A 19,861-nucleotide genomic window follows, 5' to 3' on the forward strand; every position below is an offset into this window, starting at 1 on the left:
ATTTTTCGTAATCAGATATGTAATCACTTTTTGAAAATTAAGGTCAAACTTTAAATTATTACAATCTCAAATCACTTTTTGATAATTAAGGTCAAATATAAATTATTACTATCTCAAATCACTTTTGTCAAAAAAACAAAAAAAACATTTTGGATAAGAATTACTACATCTCAAAATAATTCCTATTTTGACGATGCTTTTGTCGTTCCTCAAAATTAGGAGTGGTAAATATATTATCATGGAAATGATATTAAAGGATTACTTACCATAACACAAAAAGATTTGGTAAATATATTGCCATAAGTGGCGCTCAACTTATAATTCCGAAATTAAAGGAAGGGAATATTGAAATACTGGTTTAGATTTAATTAATTAAATTTGTGTCTTAATCATGAATAATAGATATTTTCTCCACTAAAAAGGGGGGTGCTTCATCAATTCAAGCAACATATTTCTAAATCTTCATTAGTTAAAAGTTTTTTTAATTTCTAAATACTTATAAGCTTAACAAAACAGTCTCGATCTGTGCAGGTTACGTTTTCAAGTGCAAATTCCTAAGCTCAAAAGCACCTGGCGAAAAATGTCAAATGAAAACTAGCTAATCATAATCATAAATATCTTTTTTAGGCTAATCATAATCATAAATATCTTTTTTTGGCTGATCATAATCATAATTATTAAATAATAATAAACAGACGACATGAGTCCAACAAACATTTGCATTGTGAAGATTTGTACGGTCAAAAGGTACAAAAAAGCCAATCACACATGCTAAGAATTCGTTAATTTAGGATACTAGATAAAACAAACATCAATCCAAGACACAAGTTACACATTCCCTAAGAGAAAAATGCATAGCCCTTGGCTTTAATGATGATGCTTCTTAAGGCGCCGATAGGTGCTAAAATCATCAACAGAACTCCCAATATTATGCAAATCTGTCATGAAAATACATCAATTTTAATTAGTTATCATTATAAATCAGCACAAGATAATTTAAAATGTGAATAACTAAACCAATGTTTATGATTCATACCCAGTTAATAATCCAAGAGAGACTGAATCTTCTTGGTTTATAGATGGCAAGCCACATGATGCAAGGAAGCTGTTCAAGAAATAAACAAGCATAAAAATGTTTGAATTTTTTCTTTTTCTTAAAAAAAAAAAAAGAAAAGAAAATATTCTAGTGCACTAAACCTCCAGTAAAACGAGGCTCCGGACCGGCCACCAGATTTGAATAAAAAATGACTTACGAAATATGTTGTTGGGGCGAAAGCAAATCCTCCAAAGAATCCCAAAAGCCCACCAAAGAAAGGGAAAGCAATTGCAAAAAACATTGTAAAAGCTGCAATTAAATCAAAGGCATGATCGATCATACAGATAATATTTCCAACTTTAAGCAACACTAGTTTCATTTTCATTTAGTTTAATTTCTTACCAACATAGATGTTTCTGGTAATAAATCGCAAGTACCAGGTAGGCTTGAACTTGAGTCTCTTGACAAGCAGGGTCTCAAGCATGTCAAACACAGGCATTGCATAGATCTACGATATCACACGGATCAACCATGTTGCGTTGCGTTAGGATCGACATATAATTACCATAACAAACATTCTAATTGACATCGGAATTAATGTCTCAGTAGTACGTACTGTAAATTTCTATGACCCACATAATTAATTTATTTATTGGTTTACTAATAATTGAATAAGTTAAATCCGGAAGGTTACCTAATAGGATTGTATCCACAATTACTGACTTCTAGTAGGATTATATCCATAATTACTGACTCCTAATAGGATAATGATTGTATCCACCAATCACATTGATGGAACGTGAAAACATAACTGACTATTCCCTATTATAAAAGGGGTCCTTTCTCTGCCAAAAGAAGAATAAGCTCCATCATAATTTATTCTGAAAAGTAAGGTTAACAGAGAGAAACAATACGTTCTGCTCTTAGTGTGCTTCCGCTAAAACCATGGAGAATTCAGGTAAGTAATTCTTTATTGAATTACTGTTATTATGTGTATGTGAAAATCATTAAGTTCAACGTTCCTGAGTAATTCATAGGATTATATATAAGTTTATATAATCCGTTTTATTCTTACATGTGGTATCAAAGCCTGGTTTTAGAAACAAGTGATTTTTCATTAAAATTAATGTTTCTCCAGATCTTGTGAATTTTAATTATGTTTGTTAGAAATTTCACAATTATTGAATAACGAAATTTGAAATATTGATATTATTATAATTGATTCTATTTAAAATAACATGAGTTTAATCTTTGTTATTTTAAATATTAAAGAAACAACTCTTTGTTGTTAGAACGTTGTAGTATGCAATAATAAAATTTATTGTTTCTTAATATAACTTGGAATCATATATGTAAGATTCGTTAATCACCAAAGTGGACGAATCTTTATGAAATTAATTCCAAAATAAAGGTTAAAGTTTAAATTAATTACCCATTATCTTGATGCTTATAATTGATCTAATAATTATGGGTAAATTAAATTTTTGATCATAAGACATTTGTGGATTATCCAAAGGTTGATTGTTTGTTCGTATGACCAATAAATATTAAAGAGATAATTTTGATGTATCGTTAGTTTTATTTACTTCTCCAAAGATGATAAATATTATTAATTGATGCATTAAATATTATCTTTTTGTGTTAAATATATTTTAAGCATCATTATGTTTAAAGTTGTATTTTGATGTTTCGCTCAAAGGAGAACATCAATATACATTTAAGTAAGTTATTTCTGAATTTGATAATGTGTTTAAACTCGTAACTCAAAGTATTAACAAATGAGCATGTTCTAATTCAGCACTTGCCCTTCATTCGCACTCTGCCTCTGTTACGATTTTTAATGGACTTAACTTTTCAGATTGGTGCGAACAGATCAAATTCGATCTTGGGATTTTAGATCTTAATGTTGCACTTTACTCTAAAAAGCCAACTGCTATTACTGAAGCTAGCAGTGATAAAGAAAAGTCGGTCTAACAGATTAGGCCTAATGTTCATGCGAATAAATATTGCGGTCAATATTAAGACTACTCTTCCCAAAACTGAAAATGCGAAAGAACTTCTGAAACTTGTGGAAGAGTCTTCCCAAACTGCTGATAAGTCTCTTGCTGGGACACTAATGAGTACTTTGACCACCATGAAGTTTGATGGTTCACGTACTATGCATGAGCATGTCATTGAAATGACAAATATAGTAGCAAGACTTAAGTCATTGGGATTGGAAGTGGAATAAAATTTTCTTGTGCAGTTCATCATTAACTCATTATCGTCTGAGTATGGTACTTTCCAAATGAACAACAACACCATGAAAGACAAATGGAATGTGCATGAATTGCATGGTATGTTGGTTCAAGAGGAAACGAGGCTAAAGAATCAAGGAACCCACTCCATTAATTATGTAAATCATCAAAGAGCTGAAAAGAAAGAAAAGAAGCATGATAAGGGACAACAGAAGCAACTTAATGCTAATCAGTCCTCATCTCAAGTACGTAAGAAAGAAAACAAGAATGAAAAGTGTCATTTCTGTGGAAAATCTGAACACTTTCAGAAAGTTTGCCTGAAACGTAAGGCATGATTTGAGAAGAAAGGTAAGCTTTGTGCTTTTACATGTCTCGGATCAAACTTAACTGAAGCTCCTTATAATACTTGGTGGATTGACTCTGGTTGTACTTTTCATGTTTCTAATACAATGTAGGGATTCCTTACAATCCAAACCATAAACAAGAATGAAAGATTTGTTTACATGGGGAATAGAGTGAAGGCTCCAGTTGAAGCTGTCGGGACTTATCGTCTGATTCTCGATTCTGGGCGTCACTTAGATTTAGTTGAAATTAAACTTATTATGTTCTTTATCTTTCTAGAAATTTAGTTTTATTATCTAAGTTGGATAAGACTGGATATTCCTTTAATTTTGGTAATGGATGTTTTAGTTTGTTTAAGAATAATTATCTTATTGGTACTGGTACTCTTTGTGATAATTTATACAAATTGAATCTTGATAATGTATTTACCGAAATACTCTTAACTCTGCATTATAATGTTGGAACCAAACGAAGTTTGGTGAATGAACAATCCGCTTACTTGTGGCATAAACGGTTAGGTCACATATCTAAAGAAAGACTGAAAAGATTAGTTAAGAATGAAATTCTTCCATATTTAGATTTTACTGACCTTAATATTTGTGTTGATTGTATTAAAGGAAAACAAATAAAACACACAAAGAAAGAAGCCACAAGAAGCACACAACTTCTTGAAATTATACACACTGATATATGTGGTCCTTTTGATATCACATCTTTCAATAAAGAAAAATGTTTTATCACTTTTATTGATGACTTTTCACGTTATGGATATATCTATTAGTTGCATGAAAAATCTCAAGCGATTAATGCCTTAGAGGTATTTATTACCGAGGTTGAAAGACAACTAGATAGAAAGGTGAAAATAATCAGGTCAGATAAAGGTGGTAAATATTATGGAAGATATGATGAAAGTGGACAACACCCAGGTCCATTTGCTGAATTCCTCGAAAAGCGTGGCATATGTGCTCAATAAACAATGCCTGGCACACCACAATAAAATGGTGTCGCAGAAAGGCGTAATCGTACATTAATAGATATGGTTAGGAGTATGTTAAGTAATTCATCTTTACCTCCTACTTTATGGATGTATGCTTTAAGGACTATCGTTTACTTGCTAAACAGGGTTCCCAGTAAAGCAGTCCCAAAGACACCTTTTGAACTATGGATTGGTAGGAAACCTAGTTTGAGGCACCTGCATGTTTAGGGTTGCCCGGCAGAAGTTAGAGTTTATAATCCAGAAGAAAAGAAACTGGATTCAAGAATAATCAGTGGTTTCTTCATTGGTTATCCAAAAAAATCAAAGGGGTATAGATTTTACTGTCCTAATCATAGTACGAGAATAGTTGAAACTGGAAACGCTAGATTCATTGAGAATGGCGAAGTTAGTGGGAGCGAAGAAACACGTAATGTGGAAATTAAAGAAGTTAGAGTACGAATTCCTCTACCCTGCACTTCTTTTAAATTTGTTGTTCCTGAAGATGTTGTACAATAAAGTAATAAAAAAGAACAACAAATTAATATTCCTATTAATGAAGAGATAATTGATGAACCTGTAGCAGATGAACCACAAGAAGTAGCATCAAGAAGATCTCAAAGACAAAGGAGATTTGCTATTTCTGATGATTATTTGGTATATCTACATGAGTCAGAAACTGGCTACTAGTGATCTTGGTTTGTTGCATGATACCAAGAAATATCTCTCTAATAACTTTGCAATGAAAGATATGGGTGAGGCATCCCATGTGATTGGAATAGAAATATTTCGAGATAGATCACAAGGACTGTTGGGATTGTCTCAAAAAACCTATATTAATAAAGTATTAGAGAGATTTAGAATGAAAAAATGCTCATCAAGTCCCGTTCCAATTCAGAAAGGAGATAAGTTTAGTCTCAATCAATGTCCAAAGAATGACTTGAAACGAAAACAAATGAAAGATATTCCTTATGCATCAATAGTTGGGAGTCTTATGTATGCCCAAACATGTACAAGACCAGACATCAGTTTTGCTGTTGGAATGCTGGGTCGATATCAAAGTAATCCTGGAATGGATCACTGGAAGACTGCAAAGAAAGTATTACGATACTTACAAGGAACGAAAGATCATATGCTCACTTATAGAAGATCTGATCATCTAGATGTGGTTGGATATTCAGATTCAGATTATGCTGGTTGTGTGGATACAAGAAAATCCACATTTGGATATTTGTTTCTGTTAGGTGGAGGAGCAATATCATGGAAGAGTGAGAAACAGTCTGTTATAACTGCATCCACTATGGAAGCTGAGTTTGTAGCATGCTTTGAGGCCACAGTCCAGGCTAATTGGCTGCGGAATTTTATTTCAGGACTTGGACTAGTCGACAATATAGCCAGGCCGCTGAAAATTTATTGTGATAATACCGCCACATTTTTCTTCTCTAAGAACGATAAGTATTCAAAAGGTGCTAAGCATACGGAATTGAAATACTTTCCGGTTAAAGAAGAAGTCCAGAAACATAAAGTGTCAATTGAACATATTAGCACTAAGCTTATGATTGCTGATCCTTTGACGAAACGATTACCGCCCAAAACATTTATTGAACATGTTGAAAAGATGGGTCTTATTGATAACAATGAATGATTTTATGTAAAGACTTTATTATGTTTATGAAATTGACACTTTGAGTTAATATTGTGAATAATGATGACAGGTTCTGACTTAGATAAAGGATTCTAAGTATTATCGTTGGACCCATTATGTATTTAAAAGGTTATGTTAGGTAATAGACTAATATTGTAGTATATGGAAGGAACTATGTCAAGTAAAGGGACGTACAACCGCCATGACTCATTTTAGTTGATTTATTTAATGATGACAAATGATGTTGGATTTAACGTTAATTGTGCACATGATTGACGTAAACATTAAACTATTAAATTAACATTGTGTGTGACAAGTGGGAGAATGTAAATTTCTATTGGCCACATAATTAATTTATTTATTGGTTTAATAATAATTGAATAAGTTAAATCCTTAATCTATATGGAAAGTTACCTAGTATGATTGTATCCACAATTACTGACTCCTAATAGGATAATGATTGTATCCACCAATCACGTCGATGGAACGTGAAAACATAACTGACTATTCCCTATTATAAAAGGGTTCCTCTCTCTGCCAATAGAAGAATAAACTCCATTATAATTTATTCTGAAAAGTAAGGTTAAGAGAGAGAAACAATACGTTCTGCTCTTGGTGTGCTTCCGCTAAAACCATGGAAAATTCAAGTAAGTAATTCTTTATTGTATTATTGTTATTATGTGTATGTGAAAATCATTAAGTTCAACGTTCCTGAGTAATTCATAGTATTATATATAAGATTCCATTTTATGCTTACACGTACCTGATAGCTTCCAATAACATGGACAACAACAAATAAGTTAGCCATGATAATGAGCCATGTAGGTTTCTGTAAGGAGATGAGAATGTTGTCTTCAACATCTTTCCCAAACACCAAATAGCCAACAAGAGCAACAAGGAAATAACACACAGCCACAACAATGTAAGCAACGACAACACCCCTCCACATGGGTCCTTTGGAAGGCTTCTCCGGTGTTGAAGGGATTGTAGCTTGGATCTCTAACACCACATTATGCCCCGCATAAGCAAAAGCAACATCTCCCAACGTGGTGAAAAAGTTGAAAACAACTCCCAAATCTGTTTCATCAGTGCGACCATAGTTCACATCCGGCTGCACGCCCTTGCTTGCTGAAGCCGCCCAGCCAATTGTAGAGTAACTAAATTAATTATTGTCACGTATGCACAATAATAACAGTCAGTAACATAGCAAGTAAATATTAAATGGGCAGATACTAGTACTAATAATTTTTTTTGATACCTTAAGGACATGACAGCAGCAGCCAAAGACACACCAGATATGGAATCGAAATTGGGAAGATGAGAGAGCACAAAATGGACAGAGGCAAATATCATGATGATGTATGATAGTTTGATTTCTTTGCAGCCATCCCCAGGTTTGCAAACCAAGTCGTGGACCTTCTGGAGTGATCTTCCCCCTGTCACCATATAAACAATGTCAACACCAACTTCCACAATTACTTGTTGAGGCACCACAATCCATAGCCCAAGCTTTTCCCCAAAAGCATGCTGCCCCAACTCATGATATCTATCGAAACGCTTCCCTGGAACCATTTCGTGCATCTCAACCATTTGCCATAAAGTGTACAAAGTTATAATCCAAGATAACACCAGCACCATTACACCAGGTCCCCTGAAATTAAATTATTACATCCAAAATAAATTAATGAATATAGTAACATACGCGTTATACTACATTTTCTACTAGTATCATACAAATCTCGTACCATCCAAGTTGGGCCATAGCAGAAGGAAGACTGAGAACACCGGCTCCAACCATAGCAGTAACATTGTGGAATGTCGAATACCACCATTTTGCACTCCTCGAAGAAGTTATGGGAAGCCATTCATCTATCTTCTTTTGTTCTTCACTTCTTACATCAGCCTGTCATTTAAATTATTCCAAAAACAAATCGAACAAACAAAATCCAAACTCTAGCGCTATGAAAAAAAATATTCACACTCAAAATTTGATTTCTAGGCTATAATCTTTGAAGAGATTCCGTGAAACATGGATTTATCATCCAAAATTTACAAATTATACACTAATAATGCACGCACTATATGTCATGTTAAACTTGGTGAATTACTGAGAAATACATATTTTCGACATGCAATATGTTTTCAATACAAAATGATGGGAAAGTAAGCAAAAACATTACCATGATATCTTGAAAGTTGATTCCTACGAAACACAAGTGGATAGAAGAAGAAGAAGAATGTAACACTTGTTTTATATATTGTTTTGGTTTACTGTTATAGGAAATGCGCTATAGAAAAATATTATGTATAAAGTTTTTCATAATGTATTTCCTTTTTTTTCCGCTTTCGTTACTACTGTTATCTTTAACATCAGTGGAAAATTATTTACTAGATAAACGAAAAAGGCAATGTCATTATTATTAGTTATTCCCAAATAAGGATGATATGCTGGCAGTGGTAATACTTACCCAACAGAATTTGGACAGAATATCAAAAGATCCCTATTTATTCAAATCTCTTTTATTCGTATTGGAATTTCTACATATATAATGTTAGGCAATAAATGAAGGGACACCGGCCAGGATTTGTATTTATTTATTTTTTTAGATGATGCATTGGTTTGGCATACTCTTAAAGAGCAATAATAGAGTAGAGTGATAACTTCATTATATTATCCTTTAAATATAACAGTTCAATGTATTTGAAAATGTCTATATATGGACAAATCAGGAAACAAGTAATAAATTATCTTTTATTGTTTAAACTAACAAGTAAAAATAAATATTTATTTTAGCATAATCTACAGGTAAAAGTTGAGCTGAGTGTTAATGTTTTTCCTTAAACCTTTCTCAATTCCTTCCTTTTCGATACTGTTTTTCCTCCCAGATTTTGTCGTCGTCTTCTTTTTGCTTTTTTCGGAAAAAAAAAAAAAGAACTATTATTTTATGCCTTAGAATTTACTAAATATCAAAGATAAACCTTATCATTAATCTCATTTCCTGAAAATTCTCTCAATTCCTTTTTTTTTTTTTTTTTTACCGTTTCACCTCCCCTTAATCTCATTATTATTAATGTCATTTCTATCTTTTCTTTGATTGGATTATTTATTGCACATTTGTTTGAGTTTTACTTTCTTCATTTCTAAATAAGTGTTCTTTTGGCACACCTAATAAACTATTCATTTCTAAAAATTAAATATAACTTTGTTATAAAATATAAAACAAGAACAAAAATAAATATAGAAGAGTAGAGAAAATAGAGAGAGTCATTCTTATTTTTTCTCTTATGGATTTTTGAGGGGTCATCAGATTGAGAATACAATGAACAAAACCCCTTTATTTATAGGGAAAAATACTCCTAGTTTCTGACTAAAAGACAGATACTTCAAATCCTGATAGATATCAACTAGATCTTATTAGATCTTGATAAACATTCACTATAATATAAATACATTTATAACACTCCCCTTGAATGACTAGATAGATAATGTGCCTCGTTAAAACCTTACTAGAAAAAATCCAGTGGAAAAAAAAAATCTAGTGAAGAAAAAAGAGTACACATCTCTAATAATATGCATATAGTCTGCCTCATTAAAAACCTTACAAGAAAAATCAGTGCGACAAAACCTTGAAAGGGAAAAAGAGTACAGTGCGTGTTTGCTCCCCCTGATGAGAACATCAATAAACTTTTGCATCCCGATCTTGTGCACCATCTTCTTGAAAGTTGCAGTTGAAGGAGACTTGGTGAATGAATCAGTCACATTGTCACTTGAACGAATTCATTTTTTTGTAGCTCATGTATGTAGAAAAACTTTGATGAAGTGTGCTTCGTTCTATCTCCTTTTATGAATCCTCCATTAAGATGTGCTATGCATGTTACATTATCTATGTATAAAACTGTGGGTACATTGTCACATTTCAAACCACATTAATATTGAAAGAGATGTATCATGGACCTCAACCATACACTTTCTCGGCTAGTTTCATGAATAGTTATTATCTCAACATGGTTTGATGAAATATCTAGATAGACTGTCTTGCATATCTCCAAGATATGACAGTATTCCCATATGTGAGCACATTACATGTTTAAGATCGAGATTTATGTGGGTTAAATAAGTACTTAACATCAGCATGACCAATAAGATCGGGACTGCAATCTTGCTAATAAATTAACCTAAAAGTCTATATGAGGCCTTGTAGTATTTGCAAAATACATTAGTACATCAATTGTACTAAGATACGATACTTCATAACCAATTCAATTCGGTATATTTCTCATGTCAGCAAATAATCTATTTCTTTGAAAACTCTCCAAGAGTTCCAACAATTTTCAAGCTATAAGCTTATACAATATAAGGATTCTAAATAAGTTTCCCAGAAACTTTTATATGCTTCAAACATTTTGAATCCTTAGAAAGTGTTCATTTAAATTTTGTCATGTGACAATATTCAACATTTCATATGTGACATCTTTAAGTATCCGGACTGCAAATCAAATAAGTTTTACGCTTACCAAAATGCATTCTTTCAGGTCACTTGATAAATGTTTCTACGTCAGCATGCTTAAATAAAAAAATTCAGATCCTCGTAATCTCTCACAATATTGCGTCAATATTGTATCAAAGATATCATCAACGATATATCATTTTGTATCGGTTCAAAATGTGACATAACATTTTGAGATCTCATCACTTCATTATTTTCAGGTACTTGGACCTCTCATAATTTCATGAAGTGTTATGTCGTAGGTTCTAAGAGCACATTGCCTTCTTAATATGATTATTTGCTCCGTATTCTTTTCAAGGATTATTTCATTTAGAACCGATTGATCTACCACACTTCACGCATGCATAGATTTTGTCCTTTAGGGACACAAAATAGGAGCACTTGCAGCTTAAATATGAGATGCTTTCGGCATTTGACTTCAATTATCTTTTGAATAAGGATCTGATGATAATTCCTAACATATTTTTTTTAGCTGCTTGTAATTTCCCCCTTATGTTAGAAAAACTAACATACATCCTCCTTTTTCTTTGAGAAATCCATCTTTGTACATCATAGTATATTCATTAATCGTATACCGCACATTAACTATTAGATGGATAACGTGTGATTCCTGACTTAGAACCAACTTTGAGGAAAAATTAATCATAATTTATGGTTTGATATATACAAGTACTTTTGTATATAATATTTCAAACCAACACATGAAATTTTTGTTCTCTGTTTAACAATTTATTGAAGGCATTCGATGCTAAAACATGATTATCAAGATGAATTGTCTTGATTGCACAATCTGAAAGTTATGTTCTTAACTCAATTTTATTGAGCAAGCAACTTTATGAATGTCAAACTGCAGGTTAACAATAAACGCATATGCGATCATCTTATATTGATGCATCTTAATAGATCACATGATTGGTGAACAGGCCCATATTCACCTTTTATACTTTTCAGATTTTAAGGGATCCAATCCCAATATTAGTTGGTCCAACCAACTTATTATGAGAACAAGCAACATTACAAGTAATGAAGAATTTTCTAGTTCTTCAATATATGTTACATACTCAGTATGCACATCTTTGGGATGTCGCAATCGTTCATATCAATTTATGAACTTTTATTCTAGCAAACTTCAAGTTTACCATGAGATGTACCTTTTACTTTAATAAATTTCAGACTTACTATTATATGAATAAATTTCAGATTTACTACTTCAGAAGTAGATATCAAAATAACTTTGCTCAATATTCAGCCTCTTTCAGAGGTGAGTTGTGATATCCTCACAATCAAATACACGTTTGCATTAATAAGCTTCTCATTCCCCAGAAATGGAATATAATCATGCCTTAAGCATATCAAATTCTGATAGCTACTACAAAAGCAAATTGAGGCATACATATGATTTATTGTTACCACATTCAATTCAAGGAATGAAGCATATTTAATGGGACATGTTTCACCAAATACTCATCATTTTGCCTTAGCCATCATAATACCATCAATATGGTGCATTGAGATTCAAACTCAATGTCTTACCCATATAAAGGCGTCTTAGGCATAAATTATTGGGACTTGAACCTAACATATTATCATCCCTTTTGATAATATTGTTCTTGAGGAATAAATTTAACACATAAATGGTTCCAAACCAATTATTTTTCCTCAAATCCAACAATAATTATATCATTAATAGAAAAATACAAATAACATAAGGAAATACTAACCTTGACCTTTAGATTTATAATCTCACCTTATTTGGCAAAGTCCCGTGCTGATAACGTGTTATAAAACAATAAAGAACAAGAAGAAGAGTAAATATAGAAAAGTAGAGAGAATAGAGAGAGTGATTCTTATTTCTTCTCTTATGGATTCTTGAGGGGTCATCAGATTGAGAATACAATGAACAAAACCCCTTTATTTATAGGAAAAAATACTCCTAGTTTCTGACTAAAAGACAGATACTTCAAATCCTGATAGATATCAACTAGATTTTATTAAATCTTGATAGACATTCACTGTAATGTAAATACATTTATAACAAACTTTACTTACTCACTCTTAATTAAGTTTTATTTCTTTGCAAATTGACATTGATTATCATATTTAAATTCAATGGCATGTTAGAAAAATTATGATGAAAGTATTCTCGAAGGCTGATACGGGACAAATGATCATCTTATCTTTTGATGACATTTTTAGAGGCCAACACATAGAGGCTCAAGACTTGGTCACCTCGAGAATACAAGAACATACATGGAGGACCAGTTTTGAGCATAACTTAAAGCAATCTCGCGTGTGGAAGATTGCTTGGAGCATTTAAGGTTGAGGACTCACGGTTTTGGACCTTAATTAAGGGCATTTTGGACATTACACATGGTGTATTTACACACCATGGCCGCCCCTCTCATTAAGGGCAAAGTGATCTTTTTATCTTCATTTGTAATATATTATAAATAGGCCCCCTTAGTCTTATTTTCACTAGATTTGGAATGATGAAGAATTGAAAGACATATTTTCTCTCTTTTGAGAGTGTAACACCCTTAGTTGTAGGGCTTGGAAAAGTCATCCTTAGCATAGGGCTTGAAAAATCCAATATTGATCTTTGCTTGGAAACGGTAGATCTTGAGATGAGTTCATTTCCTTGGTGGTCACTGTAAGAGTGTGGTTTTGATTGTAACATTCATTAGGGGTTAGTGTTGAAATACACTTGGTTCTTAATCTTGTAATAATCTTGGTCTCACTATCTATCTTTATTTTCTTGCAAATCGTGTATGTGTTGTGTAGTGGACTGTTTTGGGGTCTTCGTTGAATCCAAAACTTGTATTATTGTTGTTTATCTTGTTCATCACATTTTGTAGCTGTTTTGGTGTTAAAATATACTCTTGTATCTTGTATTCTTGTTGTTGGTAGTGAATCCGAGTGTGGTCTCCATCTTGGTCCTCGAATCCTTAAGATTAATGAACTGATTTGGTGTTTGTTTCGTGCTTCCCTTGTCTTTCCCGTATCATTTGGTATCAAAGCATGGCTTGATTTTGATCCCACAAGATCAATCTTGGGCTTGAGACCTTGAAAACTACAAAAAAAAAATTGAAATCTAAAAATTCTAGAAACAGCCAAATCTGCCACCTTTGTGTTCTTGGCCGAAAATTGCGTTCTTGTTGTGTCTTGATCGAGATTTGTTTGTTGTATGTCTATATCTAGTAGTGTTCTTGTTTGTTTTGTTGTTTAAGTGTTAGTTTTCTTGTCCACTAACACTTTGAGTCTAGATCTAAACTTGAGCTTGCACTTGTTGAATTTGTAGTTGTCTTGGCCAAGTGTTGGAGATATTGTTATTATGGATTGGAGTTGGCCGTGTGAAAAATTACTGGTGTTCTTGAAGATTATTGTTGTAGTTCTTGGTGTTGTTGTTGTTGTTCTTGATGTTCATCACCACCTTCATATATTGTTGAAGATAAAGTGAATGCTAAATCCAAAAAGTTAAAGGAAAAGGGTGTATTATTTGTTAGTCTTGAAAGACACTACAACCAACAAGGACCTATCAATCAAGTCTCAACCACTTTCCAACACTTTTCCATGATTTAAGGATCCATGTTTTAAGGAGAAGTACAAGAAAAAAGTCAAGTCTTGAAAATTGAAAAAGGCTCCAAGACTTATTTTCCCTACTAAAACAAATTCCACCAATCTAAATTAATTTTTTTTACCAAGACTTGAGCATTTGAGAATAACCACTTGATAAAATCGAACTAATACGTGGCTGCCATGTCATCACTGCTACTGTTCACGCAATATTTTCGAGCTCAAAATTTTAGATTCTTAGTTTCATCTTATTGTTTCATTAGTTTCATGTCTTGATTCTAGAATTAATTAACAATTAGTAATCACCTACTTAGTTGTAGATTAATTATTGAATCCGTTTCTTCGTGTCTTCGTTATTTGTGTGCTTTTCTCATTTTTAACTCGTAGTAACTTCTTTGTTTCAAGTTCGTAAGTAAATTTTATTTTTGTGTCTTGAGTCGATCAAACAAGAATCTATTCCGGCCACCAAGTAGAATTGACATCCTATTGACTACTGGAGTATAAGCAACTTTCAATATTTGCCGCTCCAATTGTGAGAATCACAAAGGTGAGTGAATACGAGTGTTAGTGAGAAGTTTTTACTACTAATATTGTTTGTTCATTTTGTAGGTTTAAAAGGTGATATAAGGGGAATATATCTTCGATAGCCGGGGATTATTGTGACTACAACATGGGAGACTATGATTGTAGTGAGGGGTTTTATGGCTACAAACGGAGGCTATGAAAATAGCCATGATCGAAAGTTGGGCAAATTTGAAAGTTACTGTTTTAAGGGAGAAAATGAGGTGAATAAAGTGCCTAGTGCTTATGGTAACTTTGCAGATGATGTAGGGCCTCGTGATGGATCTTATGATGATGTTGGGGCATGTGAAGAGTCTTACACTTCTTACTCCGAACCTAGATTTGGTGTTAGGTATAACCCTTTTGTTCGTAAAGCTTATGAGAGTTATGATGAGAGTACACGTGAGGAGTATGAAGATCCATATTCTCCACCTTGTAGTACTTCTTATCAAAGTCGATATAGTGTGAATGGTTATACTAGCTCTAGTGGAGGTTGTCCAATGAGAAGAAGAAGGTATGCATCTCCAAAACCAAGGGGTACTCGTATGCCTTACAATGTTGATCCAAGAAGGAGTGTACACTCCAGAAAGGTGACCATGTGTGGGATACCGGGCTGCCTCATTGTGCTAAATGATAGGTACTATAGAAACTACATCGTTCCATCCATGATTGGCTACTTGGGATTGTTTCATGAGCCTTTACTTGTTTCATACTTCTTGGACGGGTTTAAGGTTACCGAGAGGGTCAAGGTTTTCTTCTCCCAATTTGAATACTATGAGGAGGTGTGGTGCGATATTCTTCCATTAACATACGGTCATGTATGCTTAGGTGCCGATTGATTTGCACAACATAAAGTTCCAAACGTGCAAAATTTTCCAAATATTATAAGAGACCAATGGGGGAATCTCCTCATGACTTACTGCCCAAGCGACGAAGAGAAATGCCTACCTACTCCAATCTGAATTATTATGAAAGACAAAAGATTGAGATGAGTAAGGGAGTGTAGGGTGGTAATCCGAGAGTGGAAAAAGGAGAGGTTGTGTGGAGCAAAGTGAGAGGATTACCACCAAACCATGCTAACATTGGTTGTCCTTCTATTTCTAAGGATATTTGTGTAGGTACCAACATGGCAAGCGAAGAAGAACAATGCCAAAAGAAAGTTGCTGCCCAAACTTTTGGAGGACCTTTACACCATGACAAAGAAGAATCTACTCAATGACTTCAAGGTAAAATGACAAACTCTTACACTTTTGTACATGTGAATGATAATTGTGTGGCTAGTAGCCCATTGAGTGTGAGTTGTAGCTTGCCTATATGTGAGTGTATTGTTTCTTTGCCACTTGATGATGATGTACATGTAGTGAGTGTGGATACACTAGTTGATTCTATTGATGACCGAATAGACTCTTCTTGTAAGATCGATTTATGTCCACCTAGTGTTGAAACCATTATGTTGAATGAAAGTACATTATCTTCTGAAATTTATGTTGATCAACTTATGTGTGAAAATTACCCACCACGTGAGAATGCGTATGATGTAATTAATGAACCTCAAGTGTGTGATGATGTTGAAAATATTGATCAAAGTGAGAATGAACTTGAGAGCTCTTCTTGGGGGAATGTTGTGTTTGAAACATCCTTGAAACTTGATATTGATCATTTAGAGAGTAAGGAACTTGCTTGTTCTAAATTTGTCCGTGAGGTAGATCACACTCTTTTTATGTATAATGTCTTGTTTGAAGATGATTTAAACACTCCTAATGAACCTAGTGGTGAAAATGATGGTATAGCTTGCCTTGGAAGCTAAAGCCTATATGCTAACCCACTATGGTGTGACAACATTCCTCCTAAAGAGGGAAATCTCTTCTTGGAAGATGAGAGTACTCTTAAGGGTAAGGAATGTGTAGTTGCGGAAGCTACTTCTTCTTCTACTTTGTGGGATTTCATTGTTGAGAATACTCATGGTGATTATTGGGAAACTAGTAGTAAGTATACACATGAGAGCACCTTAGTAGAAGTTGATTTGAGTGATACCTTTCTCTACTCTCTATTTGCTTTGGATGATATGTATGTTATTGTAGAGAGTATGTCATTTAGTTTGGGTGTAGACCACGGGAAAGGGAAGTGTTGTCGAGACCCGTGTCTATGGCCATTTTTCCCATTTGACCCCAGTACCAAATTTAGAAATGGTGATGTTGGTGCACCAAACTTGCTGCTTGGTCTACATGACAAGCAAAGTGTCACTCTTGATGTATCCTATAATCAAATCCTTTGTACATCTTTTATTGAGTTTTTAATATTCCTTTCAAAGGATTCTTGGTTATAGGGCAAATATGTGCAACCTTGGCATGTTGAGATGATTTGTTATGCTAACCCTAACCCTCATGCCATGAGGAGTTTGTATTTGTTTGTCCTCTTTTTGGTTTTGCAAGGTTTGGATTCGAGATCGAATCCTTTTCAAGAAGGGGAGGATGATACGGGACAAATGGTCATCTTATCTTTTGATGACATTTTTGGAGGCCAACACATAGAGGCTCAAGACTTGGTCACCTCGAGAATACAAGAACATGCATGGAGGACCCGTTTTGAGCATAACTTAAAGCAATCTCGCGTGTGGAAGATTACTTGGAGCATTTAAGGTTGAGAACTCACGGTTTTGGACCTTAATTAAGGGCATTTTGGACATTACACATGGTGTATTTACACACCATGGCCGCCCCTCTCATTAAGGGCAAAGTGATCTTTTTATCTTCATTTGTAATATATTATAAATAGGCCCCCTTAGTCTTATTTTCACTAGATTTGGAATGATGAAGAATTGAAAGACATATTTTCTCTCTTTTGAGAGTGTAACACCCTTAGTTGTAGGGCTTGGAAAAGTCATCCTTAGCATAGGGCTTGGAAAATCCAATATTGATCTTTGCTTGGAAACAGTAGATCTTCAGGTAAGTTCATTCCCTTGGTGGTCACCGTAAGAGTGTGGTTTTGATTGTTACATTCATTAGGGGTTAGTGTTGAAATACACTTGGTTCTTAATCTTGTAATAATCTTGGTCTCACTATCTATCTTTATTTTCTTATAAATCGTGTATGTGTTGTGTAGTGGACTGTTTTGGGGTCTTCGTTGAATCCAAAACTTGTATTATTGTTGTTCATCTTGTTCATCACGTTTTGTAGCTGTTTTGGTGTTAAAATATACTCTTGTATCTTGCATTCTTGTTGTTGGTAGCGAATCCGAGTGTGGTCTTCATCTTGGTCCTCGAATCCTTAAGATTAGTGGACTGATTTGGTGTTTATTTCGTGCTTCCCTTGTCTTTCTCGTATCAAAGGCTTAAGCATACACCTATTTAGAAATAAAAATCACAACTCAAAAAAAACACTTACAAAAGATGTTAATATTATAAAGACTTTTTAGTACTATATTGTTATTGTAGAGGTGTAAAAAAGATATAATATGAAAAATTGGTTTTGAAAAAAAATTAAATTATTATAGTGAAATAATCCTCAGATCCCACAATGTGGAAATACATCGAGTTTGTTATTGTTGTTGTTATAGTGAAATAATACTACAATGAGAGGTCGTTATAGATAGAGTCGGCAATATAGGCCAGACACATTGGCCCGGCTCGGCTCAGCCTGTAATTTGATAAGGTTGGGCTATGATTTTTATAGTCCGTGTAAGAACATGGCTTTTTAACTCGGCCTGTATAAGCCCATTGGCCCATAGGGTTTGAGCAATATGTGTTGGGCTGGCCCGTGGGCCAAATAAAAAATAATTAAAGAATAGAATATAGCAAAAAGTACAGAAACGACCCTTCAAATTAAACTATTTCCATGAAAATGACCTTGGAATTTAAATTCCACTTTCTAGCCATTTCAATTTTCTGGCTTGTTCTATACCGTATCTGCACACCTTCTATACAATTTCTATACAAATCTTATACATATAAATATTATATACGAAAATTATACAGTTTTGATACAAATTTATAGAATAATTGTATATATTTTTTACTCGTTTTATATAACAATTATATAATCTTCATCCACTTTCTATATTTTTTTTATATATATTTTATACATATACATTTTTGATAGAACTATACAATTTTTATACATATATCTTATATAGATACATATTCTATTTAACAACTATATCATTTTTATATAATTTAATTATTATTTCTAAATAATAAAAAAAATTAGAATATTTGATCAGTTAAAAAATTTATAGCAAAAAAAAATTAAATTTTTTTTAAAAGGGCCGAATTGCCCAAGTTAAATACTGTATCAATATTGTATATAGACTGTATCAGTATTATATATAAACTGTATATGGACTAAATAGGCCAAAATGATCCAAATTAGAAATGGCTATAAAGCAAAAATAGTATATCCGACTGACCATTTTTCGGAAAGTTTTAAACCCGGGCTATTTGTTTTAAAAAGCGCTATATAGTGTTCTTTTTCCTAGAATATAGTACTAAGAATTTAAAAAGAGTCCAAACTCAAAGTCTATTTGGACCATCATAGATATTTAAATATTAAAATGTTTATAACATATATAAATAATTAAAATACTAAATTTTTGTAAGAAATCAAATATGTTTGATGAAGATAATGTGAAGATGTTGAACACACTATAACTCATAAGTGCCATGAAAATTTTTATTTAAGGAGTTCATTTTCATTTTTAATAGACTAAATATTGACATTTCTTTGTGTTTTATTGTGATCAATTAAAACAAAAATAGATAGTATTACTTATTAACAGTTTCTTTTGTTTTTCAACATCTTTATTTGATTTGAATTTGGTATCAAAAGTTATTTAACTTCATAAATTATTTAAATTTTTTTATAAATTTGAGACTTGTATTTTTTTTATAAATTTGAGACTTGATTAACAAGTAGTAACTTCATTTAATATTATACGGTACATATTTATGTAATTACATAATAATTTAAAATTTAAATTAAGATTATAAAA

The 19,861-nt window shown here is 32.9% G+C and overlaps 1 protein-coding gene across 1 annotated transcript; it reads right to left on the reverse strand.

Moving 5' to 3' along the window:
* Positions 1-701: 701 nt before the first annotated feature.
* On the reverse strand, positions 702-8,549 carry LOC107861496 (lysine histidine transporter 1). Its single transcript, XM_016706834.2, has 8 exons — positions 8,414-8,549; positions 7,979-8,136; positions 7,492-7,884; positions 6,997-7,390; positions 1,439-1,544; positions 1,254-1,345; positions 1,037-1,105; positions 702-938 (listed from the first exon to the last, which is right to left on the reverse strand). The coding sequence occupies exons 1-8, from the start codon at positions 8,414-8,416 to the stop codon at positions 840-842; spliced, it is 1,314 nt and encodes a 437-aa protein (XP_016562320.1). The 5' UTR covers positions 8,417-8,549; the 3' UTR covers positions 702-839.
* Between the last annotated feature and the right edge of the window lie 11,312 nt (positions 8,550-19,861).

This window comes from Capsicum annuum, chromosome 2, assembly GCF_002878395.1.
Source record: "Capsicum annuum cultivar UCD-10X-F1 chromosome 2, UCD10Xv1.1, whole genome shotgun sequence".
Taxonomy (NCBI): domain Eukaryota; kingdom Viridiplantae; phylum Streptophyta; class Magnoliopsida; order Solanales; family Solanaceae; genus Capsicum; species Capsicum annuum.